This window comes from Trifolium pratense, linkage group LG4 (genome assembly GCF_020283565.1).
Source record: "Trifolium pratense cultivar HEN17-A07 linkage group LG4, ARS_RC_1.1, whole genome shotgun sequence".
Lineage (NCBI taxonomy): Eukaryota > Viridiplantae > Streptophyta > Magnoliopsida > Fabales > Fabaceae > Trifolium > Trifolium pratense.
The window spans coordinates 28,107,463-28,120,769 of record NC_060062.1 but is presented as its reverse complement, the minus strand read 5'-3'; the positions used below and the strand labels follow the sequence as shown (position 1 = coordinate 28,120,769).

Here is a 13,307-nt window from a genome sequence, read left to right as displayed (position 1 = left end):
CTGGTACTGGGACATATGTTAGCATGAGCATCATCATAAAATGTTTTCATGTCTTTTTTTCCAAAAATGACTCAAGAAGAGTATGACCCCTGATTTGGAGAAGTGATTTCAGACTAAAATTGACCTTAAATCACTCTTCTTTGATAGATTAAAAAGAAGGAAAAAAGCGGTGACAACTAGATTAAAAGAAAACAAGAAAAGAGGAGAAGAATGAAAGGAAAATTGGAAAAAATTAGTTACCAAATATTCATTAAAAAATATTGATTCAAAGTTCGAACAACGTTTTAGAAAAAGTGCCACATTGTATTGGAATCGAACTTGAGACATAGTAGCAACTAGCAACATACCTTGCCTTTTTTCTTTTTTTTTTTTTTGTAAGAAGAGCTTGCCTTTTAAGTTCGAACAATTGGTTTTCATAACGAAACCATTTTTAAATAAGCAAAAAATTATTTCATAAAAGTACAAGGGATTGATAACATTATATATTTATATAAACAACATAATATATAAAAAACTAAACTATATGATCTAAAGAAGAAAACAATATTCTTTTCACCATGCTTATATCATGTTGGACTTTCCATACTTATCTCTTTATTCTCTTCTTCACCTTCTTTTTCTTGCTTGTTCACATTATCTATTGTTGGTATATTGATAAAACTTCACAAGGAATTCCTAGCGGGTTCACTATAACAATGTTTGTCATTGGATCTAATGCATGGTTCTCCTCTATAGATACCCCTTTTTTAGCTTTGTTGTAAATAGCATATAGTAGCATCTGAAGTAGACCCAATATGAAACCCACCACATTTGGTATCTGCATAGAGGGCAAGGAAAAATTATTTAGCAAATAAAAAATCGTTAATAATATTGCTTCTTTTTGCGTTAATACTCCAGTTTTTAGAGAAAATATATTCTAGTAATCTGAAATTCGATTGAAATTAAGGTATATAAAACCTAACGGATTATTTTGATAGAGGTCCAGCCCAACTTAATCTAAATGAAAATATATTCCAAAAACTAGAAATGTTTTATTTTGAGAGAGAGAGAGAGAGAGAGAGAGAGAGAGAGAGAGAGAGAGAGAGAGAGAGAGAGAGAGAGAGAGAGAGAGAGAGAGAGAGAGAGAGAGAGAGAGAGAGAGAGAGAGAGAAAGATTAGAGTACTTTCATTTATTTCTAACACTTAAAGAAAATATAAATTTATTGACTAATTCACCTTTTAAACAATCAGTCAATATAAAGGTTGGATTTATTTACTTACAGCAATGCAAATATCCTTGAGAAAGAGACCATAAGTAAACCACACTATAGCACTTAATGTGAGAAAAAAGGACAAATTGAATGGCATGAATTCTACACTCTTTGTTCGAATAACTTTTGCCTACAAATCAAGAAATCAATGGATATGGAAATTAATTAATGGAACTATTGAGAAAAACATAGAATACGTAAAGCTTTTAAAAAAACACATAGCAATTAAAATAGTTTTCACTCACCATAATACTTAAAGGGGATGCAAAGACACAAATTGCAAAAGATGTGCAAATCCATCCTAAAACTTGCACACGAAGGAAACCTTGCATTGCAAAATGGGTTGTAAGGAATATCAAGACAAAAGACCCCACATTCATCGCCATAAATAGTTTAAGAGTTAAGATCTGCAATTAAACATTGTTTATCATTCATGAGTAGTGCTAAACATATCCTAAAAAATAATAGATGAATGCTAAAATGTGTCCATGTTAAAAAACCTACAAATAAAAATTTCATCTTAAAAAATGCCGTGTAATTTTTTTTTGAACCAGAAAAAAAAATGCCGTGTATTTAGTATCTTAAAAATATAAAAATTACTACGTACTACTTTAAAATTCTTAAGGACACTTGTTAATATGACCTAAAAGAATATTGTAAATTATTATAATTACAATGATCACAAAAATGATGAATGACATGAGAGTTTGCATCGTAAATATACGGAGACAGTTTTTAATTGGCTAAACGAACTTTTGACCCCATCTTATTTTTCACCATATACAAGAAAAAGTTATTTTTTAGGGCCATCAAATCACTAGTTAAGAAAAGTAAAAAAAAAAAAAAAAAAAAAAAGGTAAGTTTTATAGTGAAAAGAGTATTTTTTTTTTTTTTAAAAAAATTGTACAAACTAAGAGTCTTTACTTTATTTAATTAATTCCTTAACTAGTGCTTTAGGATCACTAGTTAGCGTTTTCTATCTTTTTATCGAAACATGTCAGATTTGTGATGTATAACAACAATATTGTTGTAAAGGTTATAACTTTTTCAAATATTAACTTATCGTACAAGTTGCTTCAAAAAAAAAAAAAAACTTAGCGTACAAGTTTTGAAATTTGTTTTTGTATCTTAGTTTTTCCAAAAGATCCTTTATTTAAAGTATTTATAAAATTTTAAGGATTCGTTATTAAAATAAAATTGAATTATTATTGATAGAAATTAGAGACAGAAACACTATAAAAAAATATTAGAGACGGAAAATAAAGTTCTAACTTTGACACCGATCACTAACACTTATTTAACATCTAAATTAAAGCAGATTTCATAATTTTTTGTTATGCTAATTCAACTTAATTTTCTAACTAGTAACTATAGTATTTTTCATGATGAAAAATAAAATATATATTAAGTCTGAGGTTTGATCTAGTGGTGAGGGATTTGAGTAGTATATTATAGGTCCTGAGCTCGATTCTCAGCTCATTGTAAACCAAAAAAAAAAAATTGGATTAAGAAGCTTCCACGTGCGTAAACTAGAAACTACTTAATCATTTGATCATTAATGCATGTTTCTGTTGAACACTTAATGAATGGAGTTTTATAACAAAATTAATAGACTATACTTGTCATATAAATTTGATTGGATTATTAATGCATAGCTAAATACTACTTCTAGTTAATTTTATGTATAAATAAAAGTTAATTTTCAGATAAGATATATCAATTATTTAATAAATTTAAAAATAAAATTGTTTTATATATGAAACTAGAGAGTAGAGAGAGTAGTAGATATAATATACCTTGGCACCTCTGGTGGCGTAGATTGTGTATATGACAATGTAAATGGTTTCAATCACACATCCAAATGAATTAATTGTAATGAGTAAAGCAGCATTTGTCTTAATTAAACCATAGTATAGCCAAAGCATGGAGCTAAATAGAGCCACCAAGTAAGGCAATGATTGGAATCCTTCTGCGGATTTCTTTTTCCATATTCGATAAAATGTTGGCCTACAAATTAAGCAACACGAAAAATTAACATATTCAGTTTAACTTACCAATATTACATATAATAATTAAAATTGGTTTATAATTTAATCATAAAAAATAATAATTAAGAAGTATTTCCTTGATTAGGTATAGACATATACTTACAAGGGAGCCAAGTACACCATGAAGGAAATGATGTTACCTAAGCATCAAAAGGAAGACAAGTTAATTAAGTTCTTCATTAGCTTTAGATAATCATAATTAAATTTCAAAAAATATTATTGTGAAATATGCATAATTGATGTAATAGAAGAAGGATTTTTTTTTTAAAAAAATAATCAAGATATTGTTAAATTAATTATTATTCACAAGATTCGAGGGATTAGTCTATGCAGTTGCGCGCAAAGAATACTCAATTTACGGCAAAAAAATAATCATTAATTTATTTAGAGGCCTGCTATTTGTCTCAAACAAAAACATCACGAACTTCTCACGAATGATTTCCTATCATTAGATCTAATAATGGTTGAAATAAATGGATGGATAAGATACAAGATGTTTCTACTGCATTGACTTTTACACTGTCGTGATTTTGTCGTGAGAAGATTTTTCGGGACAAATATCATTTTCCAAAAAAAAATTATAAACCAAGTGAATTAATGGGAAGTGAAATGGGTACTTCAACTAATTATTGTTGCATGTGAAAATAAAAGGAAATGGGTAGAACAAAAATAAATGCATAGGAAAAACTAGGAAGTACTAATCAAGATGAAAATTGAGTGCATTTGCTTGATGTACATTTATGTTACCTAGTATGCCAAATGCTAAAGCCAAATGATGATGATAATTATCCATGTCCTCTCTTGGTGTTCTTCTTTAGGTTTTTGAGGAATATAAGGTTTAGGGATTGTTATAGGAATTTAAGAAACCTCAAAGGTTTCTTCCTGTTCAATCCCTAAATCTAAATGCACGTACTTAAATGAATATTCAATTTGTTGAAGTGTTTGAGCAACCCATATGCTTTATATATACACACAAATTCTACACAAAGAAAAGCAAGAAAAAGAAGCAACAATCATTTCTAAAAGAAATGAGAAATGGGATGTTTGTCATGCATATTTCATGAGGGGTTGATCTTTTTAATGAGTATATAGCGTACACAAAATTATTTAGGTTTCCAATCGGATTGTTTACGTGCCACTAGAAATGTTTACAAGAATTATTCTCGGCATTCACGTAGTTAAGATAGATATAAGTAACTATTCGATTAATTTCAAGAGGTCTAGATTCATGTTCAATATTTTGATTCGTAAAATAAGTCAAAAAAATTATTTGATTATTTGTTTTTACTGAGTGAATGCAAATGTCTCAATCGTATAAATGCACATAGTCAGCGACTGGATGAAATTTAAATCGCATTGCTTTGAAACATATACTCTCAAAATTACATTAGGCATCACAACATAACTGGTATCTGCATTCGTCCGATATTTTTATTTTTTTTTATAAGAGCATTCGTCCGATATTGTCTCGACTTTAATAGAAAAATTCGAATAATGATTGAGTTTGCGTTTTTTTTTTCGATTTAAAAATATGGAAATACTGATAGAGTAGGTAATGAGAGGATATACTGATATTCACCCTAAACTCACTCCCACTATACTTTTACATCTCTTAAATTAGAATTCCTTAAATAAATATTTAAATTAAACTTATCTGATTATTTTTATTTTAAAGGTGAATATAAAATAAGTTGTTTATCGTTCTCTTTTTTTTTATTAAAATTAAACTGTTCAAAACTATACTAAAATGTAGCATTAATTAATTTTAATTTTTTTTTACTTTTTTTAAATAAAAAAAGTACTGAAATGTAATCCATATTGATACGGGATGGGACATGGTGGCAACACACAAACTCGATCGGTCATAGGACCGGAGTATATTTTTATACCTGTTAAAGATCGGGTAGGTACAAAATATCCAGTTCTCATTGAGTTCCGGCATCAAGAAGATAAAAACTGTCTTCGTCCCACCCATTGTTATGCCTACTAAAAATCCCTATATGACTATATATATATATATATATATATATATGAGTTTTGCTAACGTACACCCACTTGTTTTTTAGAATGTGTGTATTAGCAAGTCATAACTAAAAAGTGGTAACATACACCTTGAGGTGCATGTTGCTAAAACACTCCTTCTAAAAAATAAGTGGGTGTACGTTAGCAACTCCTATAAGCATTATATTTGCTAGAATACACCCACTAATTTTTTAGAAGGTGTGCTTTAGCAACTAATAACTAAAAAGTGATTAAATACACCCTAAGGTGTACGTTGCTATATATATATATATATATATAGGGGGCTGCTAATTTAGACCAAGTTGGGTCTAAATTAGCAAAGTGCACCTTTTGAGTTGGACAAAAATACCTTTCTTTTTTTTTAAAAAAAAAAAAAAAAAACATATTGGCGCTGATCCAGTGTCGCGCGCCTACCGCAGGACCACTGTTACAGACCGTTGATTTCCATCAGACGGCCAAGAGATGATCTCATCATGGCTGTCGGATCAATCAGACAGTCCAGATCATCCATCTCCATGATAAGTCAGCGCGTGCACCACACTAGATCTGCGCCTGGAGAGAGAAAATTTCATTTTAAAAAAGCAGGACACGTGTCAACTGCTGGGTGGTTGGCGTGTTTTTTTTTTCATTTAATACTTTAAACTCAATTATTTCATTGTAAATTAATTTTTTATTTTTTTATTTTTATACCAAAATTCATAATTTTTTTTTGTCTACAAATAGAGACTTGGTTCGTTTAATTTGGACACAAAAAAAAAAACTCAATTTTTCACTACCTTTAATTATCTTTATATAATACTGTGAAACCATTTAGCTGGTAGAATGGTTTCACAGTATAACTCTCTGAAACCATTTTACTGGTAGAATGGTTTCAGTGAGTAATTTCTTAATTGTTTGCTTCTGAAACCATTCTGAAACCATTTAGCTGGTACAATGGTTTCAGAGCGTTGTACTTTGAAACCATTTCACTGATAGAATGGTTTCAGGGGAGTTGATTTTTAATTGTTTGCTTCTGAAACCATTTTACTGCTAGAATGGTTTCACAGTATAACTCTCTGAAACCATTCTTCCAGCTAAATGGTTTCAGAAGCAAACAATAGTTTTTAATTACCGTTTTATCTCATTAAATTAACGAAAAATAGTTTCAGGTCTCAAAAAATTTCATAAAATATACCAAAAGTTCCAGAATATTATCTAATATTTTATTAGAAACAAATAAAAAAACAATTGGTTTCAGAGTACAAATCTATGAAATTATTATTATTATTTGTTAAATGGTTTTAAATAATCAGCGGAATTTGTGAAAATAATTTCATGACTTGAACTAGGGAGAGTGAGGTACACAAGAGGGTTCTAAATAATTCATAGTACTTTACATAAAATTTTGGAAATTTTTTATGGAATTATAATATTTTTAATTACCTTTTTACTCATTTAATTAACTAAAAATAGTTTCGAGTCTCCAAAAATTTCATACAATATACCAAAATTTCCAGAATATTATCTACTATTTTATTATGAAAAAAAAAAAAAAAAAAAAATAGAGCCTCCCTGAGGCCGCACGCGCCCCCACGCGCCGCCGGTGAGAGTGGGCGTGGGCGACGCGCACTGTTCATCGTCCCTCCCACCCGTTTTATGCAGAAACGGGTCGTGCGACCCGGTTTTTGACCCGGTTCGATCTCCCTCAATACTCAACGAAACTCGACGTTCCTTATATGGATTTTGATCGTTTTTCAATTTTACAAAGGTTTCCGGTATTAGTTTTTGAAATCGGCGTTCGATTCGCACGTAAAATGAGGTCGAAATTTGGAAGAAATTTAAAAAATGTAATAGTTGTTCTATTGTTTCAAAAAAAAAAAAAAGGGTATTTTTATGATGCAAATTACATACATGCCCCAGTTGCTCTATTGTTTCAAAAAAAAAAAAATGGGTATTTTTGTCCAACTCAAAAGGTGCACCTTACTAACTTAGACCTAACTAGGGTCTAAGTTAGAAAACCCCATATATATATATATATATATATATATATGATGTTATTTGAACCAAACTAAATGTTATTGTGCTTAGCTTTTTAACACGACACGAAAACTAAATTTGATATCAATCTCAACCGTTCAATATGCATCATCATTCTTGCCTAATAATAATTAAAATTGTTTTTTTTTTTATAGTAATAATTGAATTGTCATATTGTTTTTGTTGTCATGTATATATTGGTATCATTCCTATTACAATTTTGCAAGAAAACACACACTTTACATAAAAAATGGGAATAAAACGATAGAGGAAGTAGCTTTTACGATTAGATAATTCTACTTTTTTTTATTATAAAATTAAGGAAAATGTATTTTTCTATATATATATATTGTGATTAATGTGACTTTTATATTTATGCATACTACACGCTTCGCCGCGTCACAAACCAGTATACTTTCACCTCCATGGCACGTTTTCTTTGCTAGCACTAGCAAGCTGTTTTGTGGGCAAATGAAGTTTTTAATGTACCAAAAGCGTGATCTCTCTTTCTTTTTTTTTTTTCTTTTTTTTTTAAATATATATCTTTTACCATTTAATTTATATCGGAAAACTTGTGTGATATATACAGGATAATTTTTTTTCTTTTTAATCGAATTTTCTTCATACATAAGAGGTAAAGATTAAACTTCTAAATATCTGCTTAAAATTGTACATGATCGATTCATTGTTTTTTTAATGAATATATATAGATCAATTCATTGTTTGTATCTATTAAGATAAATTTTTTGACGGTAGACATCAGAGGGAAATCTACAATGTATTTTCTTTTTAAGATAAATTAAGAACATTATAAGATAATATAATGACTATTAGACATCAGAGTGAAATTTAATAACACTAATCATATGTCTCTTTGCTCATATAATATATACTATAAAAAAGGAGAAACTATAAAAAGTGGGGGTCACACTTTACCTAGATAAAAAGCAAAAGAAAAAAAAAAAACACAACAAATCCTAAAATAGGAAGACTATCCCTAAATTAATCCTCAATGAAGAGATGATGCAAGGTTTTCCACAAAAGAAAATCTTTGTAATGTACCCAAGAGGAGTCGGCTTACCAACAATATTCTCTATTCCACTCCAATACTCCCATAAAAGGAATCACTAAGAGTATGACGGAGGTAGACCCTTGGACCGGGTATGATAACTATCAAAAAGAAAATCATAGAAATAACAGTACATGTATATAGTTAAATACAATATAAACTAAATAAATAACTGTATAATAAGGTCGGTATCCTATGAAGTACACTCATACTTATAAAAATATTTAGAGTTAAATATGTTTTTGGTCTTTATAAAATTATCAAATTTTACTTTTGATCTCTATAGAAATAAGTAGCATATTTTGGTCCCTTGAAAATTTTTATGCATGTAATTTTAGTACTTGTTATTTTTAAAAAAATTTAAAATTGTTTAATTATCCTTAAAGTTTTAAATTTTTGAATAACTTTTTTCATCCATGTTAAAATCCTATAAAAAGTTTCTTTACAAAATTTTAGAATTTTTTAAATTGAGAAAAATTAAATATGAATTTTTTAAGTTGAAAAGATAAAGATAAAAGTATCAAAATTCTCGATTTAGAAATTAAATTTATGAGTTTTTTTTTCGAGAAATTTTTTATAATTTTTAACTTTTATAAGGACTAATTAAAACTCTGTTTGGTTTGATGGAATATAATGGAATGTAGTGGAGCAGAGTAGAATGAAATAAATATGTCTTTCTATTATTTGGATAGTTTATAATGGAGCGGAAAAAATTTACATTTCATCTCCTACCTTCCAACTCGGGTGGAACAAAATTGAGGGTATAGTGTTAGTATGTGATGAAATTCATTTCATTCCATCCTATTTTATTCCATTGTTATTTTTATAATTCAGACAATGATATTAATCTATTTCATCTCTTCCCATTACATTACATCTTATTTCATCAATCTAAGCATAGTCTAAAACATACTATTATTTTTGGAAAATTCTATGGTACATTCCTTAGTTGGAATGTTTTGGTACATTCCAAAACTGGCCAATGATGATGCAGTGTTGACCAACTTTGAATGATATGATACAACCTTTATGTATGGTACTTACCATGGAACTTACCATCTTTTAATATTTCAATTAAGTCCCTTACATATTAAAACTTACACAATTACCCCAATATTTATATTTTGTTAATTTTAATTATGAATGTAAAATCAATTAAAACTAAAATTAAATAATAAAACAAAAACATGACAAATTAACTTTTGAATTTTTTTTCAATCAAACATCGTTTTCCTTCTTCTGAGGTTGTGTTCATTACCAGCAAATACACAACATCATCATCTTCTGAGTTTGAGTTTGTGTTCATCACCAACAAAGTGTAAACAACAACATTAACCTCCAATACGCTCGCCATTGTTGGACGAACTTGCTAGCTCATCGTTTTCCTCTTCTGAGTTTGAAAGAAACTCCATTCGACGGCGAGTTTGTGGAAGAAGTTTGCGTGTGCGTTTGCATAAGGTAAATACGAAACAGAAATAGTTTGCGTGTGCATAAGAATTAATTTGATTTCAATTTGGGAATTAGGGTTTATGCAGAAAATCAGTTTGATTTCGTTTGGGAGTTAGGGTTCATGCTGAAATTGAATTGCAGTTTTATTTGTAATTAGTTATTAAGAATTAGTTTGATTTTCAATTTGGGAATTAGATTTAATTTGTTTTCTGTATAAAATTAGTCGTGTGTATAAATTTGATTTTCAGTTGTGTTAGTTACCTTTCATTTTGTTTATGAATTTTGGAGGTATTGTTTTTGATGGTGACAATTGTTGTGTTTCAGGTTCACAACAATGGTAAAAATTGATGAATCTCTAGATGTTGATTCGAATGAAGTTAGTTCAACCGATAGTCATACATCTGATGATGAGGATTCCAGCTATTCGGTGTCCGGTGGGCATGATAGGTCAGATGATGGCGATGATACTGGTGACCACCATGATGATGATGATGATGGTGATGATGATGATGATGATGATGATGATGATGATGATGACCATGATTTTGGTGATGAAGCATCTATAGGTGAAAGAGCGGTACGTATTAATTCTATGACTGCTGATGAAATTCGTGGTATGGAATTTGGTAGTGTTGACGAAGCTTATGAATTTTATTATCAATACGGTAAATGTAAAGGTTTTTCCGTTAGGAAAAGTGATGATAAGAAAAAAATAGGGCCTGATGGTAGTAAAATAATAACAAACAAGCTTTTTGTATGCAGTAGACAAGGTTTACGAGATAAGAGACACATATCTAGGTTAGATAGGAAAAGAGAGCATAGACGTTTGACACGTACGAAATGCACGGCTAGGTTTCGTGTGACATACAAAGCCGATAAAGGTAGATTTGTAGTGTCTGTGTTTGAAGAGACTCATAACCATGAATTAACATCAGCTAGGTTTGTGCACTTACACCCGGTTTATCGTAAAATTAGCGAAGCAGATAGAGCTCAGGTTGATGGTATGCAGTCACGTGGAATTAGAACTTGTCATATTATGGGGTACATGGTTGCTCAGAAGGGTGGATATGGTGGTGTTGGGTTTACGAAGAAAGATCTTTATAATTATTTTGATAAAAAAATGCGTGATATTGTTAAAGATGGTGATGTTGCCGCATCGCTACATTATCTTAATGCAAAGTCAGCTACTGATCCCATGCTCTATGCTGAATATGCTGCTGACACTAGCAATGGACGGATGAAGTCTCTTTTTTGGGCTGATGGGACCAGTAGATCTGACTACTTCTGTTTTGGAGATGTGGTTGCATTTGACACAACATACAAGAGGAACAAATACAACCTCCCGCTGGTTATATTTTCAGGTTGTAACCACCATTCCCAAACAATAATTTTTGGCGCTGCGTTGGTATCAGATGAAACCACGGAGACGTATAAGTGGGTGTTGAATTGTTTTTTGGAGTGTATGGAAAATAAACGCCCAAAAGCTGTGGTGACAGATGGAGATGGGGCTATGAGGGAGGCTATAAAAGAGGTTTTCCCCGATGCGACCCATCGGTTATGTGCCTGGCATTTGAATAAGAATGCAGGTGAGAATGTGAAGAATTCAGGTTTTTTGAAGGGATTTAAAAAAGCCATGTTCTCAAATTTTTCAAAGGATGATTTTGAAGAGTATTGGTCAGAGATGATTAAAGAAAATGGAGTTGAAGGACATCCTTGGGTTATCAAAACCTACGAGAACAAGTTACTATGGGCAACTGCATACCTGCGGGATAAGTTTTTTGGACGTATAAGAACTACGTCTCAATGTGAAGCAATCAATGCAATAATAAAGAGTTATGTCAGAAAGAAAGGATGCATCTTTGAATTTATGCAAAATTTTGAGCAGGCTCTAAGAGGCTACAGAAACAATGAACTTGTTGAAGATTTTAAGTCAAAGTTTTCAGAACCTGTGTTGACAACTCAACTACGTTTGATTGAGAGCAATGCCGCTAAAATCTATACAGCGGAGATTTTCAAAGAAGTGAAAGAAGAAATTATGAAGGCCGGTGAATTGATTGTTAAGCATAAAAAGGAAATTGGAGATACTAAGTTTTATACTTTGACTAAATATTGTCGGGATGTGTATGAAAGAACAGTTGTTTACGATGGTGATACATTCCAATGTTCGTGCCGGTTGTTTGATTCTCGTGGACTTCCTTGTTCTCATATTTTTCACGTGATGAAGGAAGAACATGTTGATCACATTCCTAGCACTTTGGTATTGTCGCGATGGACCAAGGATGCTAAAATTGATTATTTGAACATGGTGGATGTTAATGATCCAGTTGATTCCGATGTGATTGAGCTTGCCCGTTTTGGTGCATATTGTTCTGTTCTGACATCATTTTGCAAAGAAGCTTCTAAAAAGAATGGTGTGTATGGTGACATTATGGATGACCTCATGAATTTAAAAAAAAAATATTGCAGTGTTGAGGATCCTATTGGAACACAAAAGTCAGTTGTTGGTGATCCTATCCCGGTTCAGAGTAAAGGTGCTCCAAAGAAAAAAAAGAATGACGCAAAAGCTCTCAGGCATTGTACTCATTGCAAGAGTACAACTCATAATGCGAGGACTTGTTCGGTAATTTTAATAATTCTTGATTGTTTATCTTTCGACTCATATAATATGTTTTATTAATTATATTGTTTTATATTTGTAGTAAAATTTCTTTTTTATTGTTATAAACAGGACAAAAAGAGAAAAAAAAGTTGCAACACTGAAAGTAGTGTGCAAGACATAAATTCAGAGCTACCGGTTGACGTTGGTGAAAGTAGTGTGCGACAGAAAAAGAAGAAATGTGCAGAGCAACCGAAAGACCTTTGCGAAAGTAGAGTGGCACCAAAAAAGAAGAAATGTTCAGAGCTACCGAAAGATCGTTGTGAAAGTATTGTGCAAAAGAAAAATAAATGTTCGGTGCAACTGAAAGAGCGTGGCGCTAATGTGTCAACACCAACACATATTGATGTTACTAGTGCGACCGGGCAATTCACTCCGATGTATGGATTTCAACATATGATTCCTATGTTACATCCGGTTATGCAACAGATGCACGTACCATCTGGACAACATGTTCCACCTGCACAACATGTAACTTCTGTACCACATGTACCACCTATATACCAAATGTATGGAATGAATGTTGGTGCAAATTCAACTTCGTGTTATGGTCTGTTACAACAGGTGATGAAATCTGCTGATGGACAACAATGAGTTTTTCTTTATTTGGGCTGTAATGTTTATGATATTTTGAAACTAAGTTTATTGTTTTAAATGTACATTTACATTGAGATTTGGAATGAATTGAACCATAAATTATTGTTTTTAAGGTACTGTTAAATTATGATTGATTTTTGGTACTTAATGTTTGTTAACACTATTACTGAAAACATATGCTAAAGGAGAAAAAAAAAAAA

The 13,307-nt window shown here is 30.9% G+C and overlaps 2 protein-coding genes across 2 annotated transcripts; one reads left to right on the top strand and one right to left on the bottom strand.

Moving 5' to 3' along the window:
* Positions 1-479: 479 nt before the first annotated feature.
* On the bottom strand, positions 480-4,174 carry LOC123920171 (bidirectional sugar transporter N3-like). The gene is made up of 6 exons (XM_045972362.1): positions 4,046-4,174; positions 3,402-3,438; positions 3,047-3,257; positions 1,496-1,657; positions 1,261-1,380; positions 480-817 (listed from the first exon to the last, which is right to left on the bottom strand). Exons 1-6 carry the CDS (start codon positions 4,089-4,091, stop codon positions 638-640), a joined length of 756 nt encoding a protein of 251 aa, XP_045828318.1. The 5' UTR covers positions 4,092-4,174; the 3' UTR covers positions 480-637.
* Positions 4,175-9,409: 5,235 nt separating this feature from the next.
* Positions 9,410-13,104, top strand: LOC123922400 (protein FAR1-RELATED SEQUENCE 12-like). The gene is made up of 4 exons (XM_045975120.1): positions 9,410-9,436; positions 9,667-9,863; positions 10,179-12,474; positions 12,583-13,104. Exons 3-4 carry the CDS (start codon positions 10,189-10,191, stop codon positions 13,102-13,104), a joined length of 2,808 nt encoding a protein of 935 aa, XP_045831076.1. The 5' UTR covers positions 9,410-9,436; positions 9,667-9,863; positions 10,179-10,188.
* The last annotated feature ends 203 nt before the right edge of the window (positions 13,105-13,307 follow it).

Excerpts from the sequence above, each read along its gene's own strand:
- LOC123920171 (XM_045972362.1), bottom strand. The coding sequence starts at position 4,091 with ATGGATAATTATCATCATCATTTGGCTTTAGCATTTGGCATACTAG. Across the intron at positions 1,658-3,046 it reads ACGCCACCAGAGGTGCCAAG|ATCTTAACTCTTAAACTATT; the intron begins GTATATTATATC and ends GTTTAATTGCAG. Across the intron at positions 1,381-1,495 it reads CATCCCCTTTAAGTATTATG|GCAAAAGTTATTCGAACAAA; the intron begins GTGAGTGAAAAC and ends CTTGATTTGTAG.
- LOC123922400 (XM_045975120.1), top strand. The coding sequence starts at position 10,189 with ATGGTAAAAATTGATGAATCTCTAGATGTTGATTCGAATGAAGTTAGT. Across the intron at positions 12,475-12,582 it reads ATAATGCGAGGACTTGTTCG|GACAAAAAGAGAAAAAAAAG; the intron begins GTAATTTTAATA and ends TGTTATAAACAG.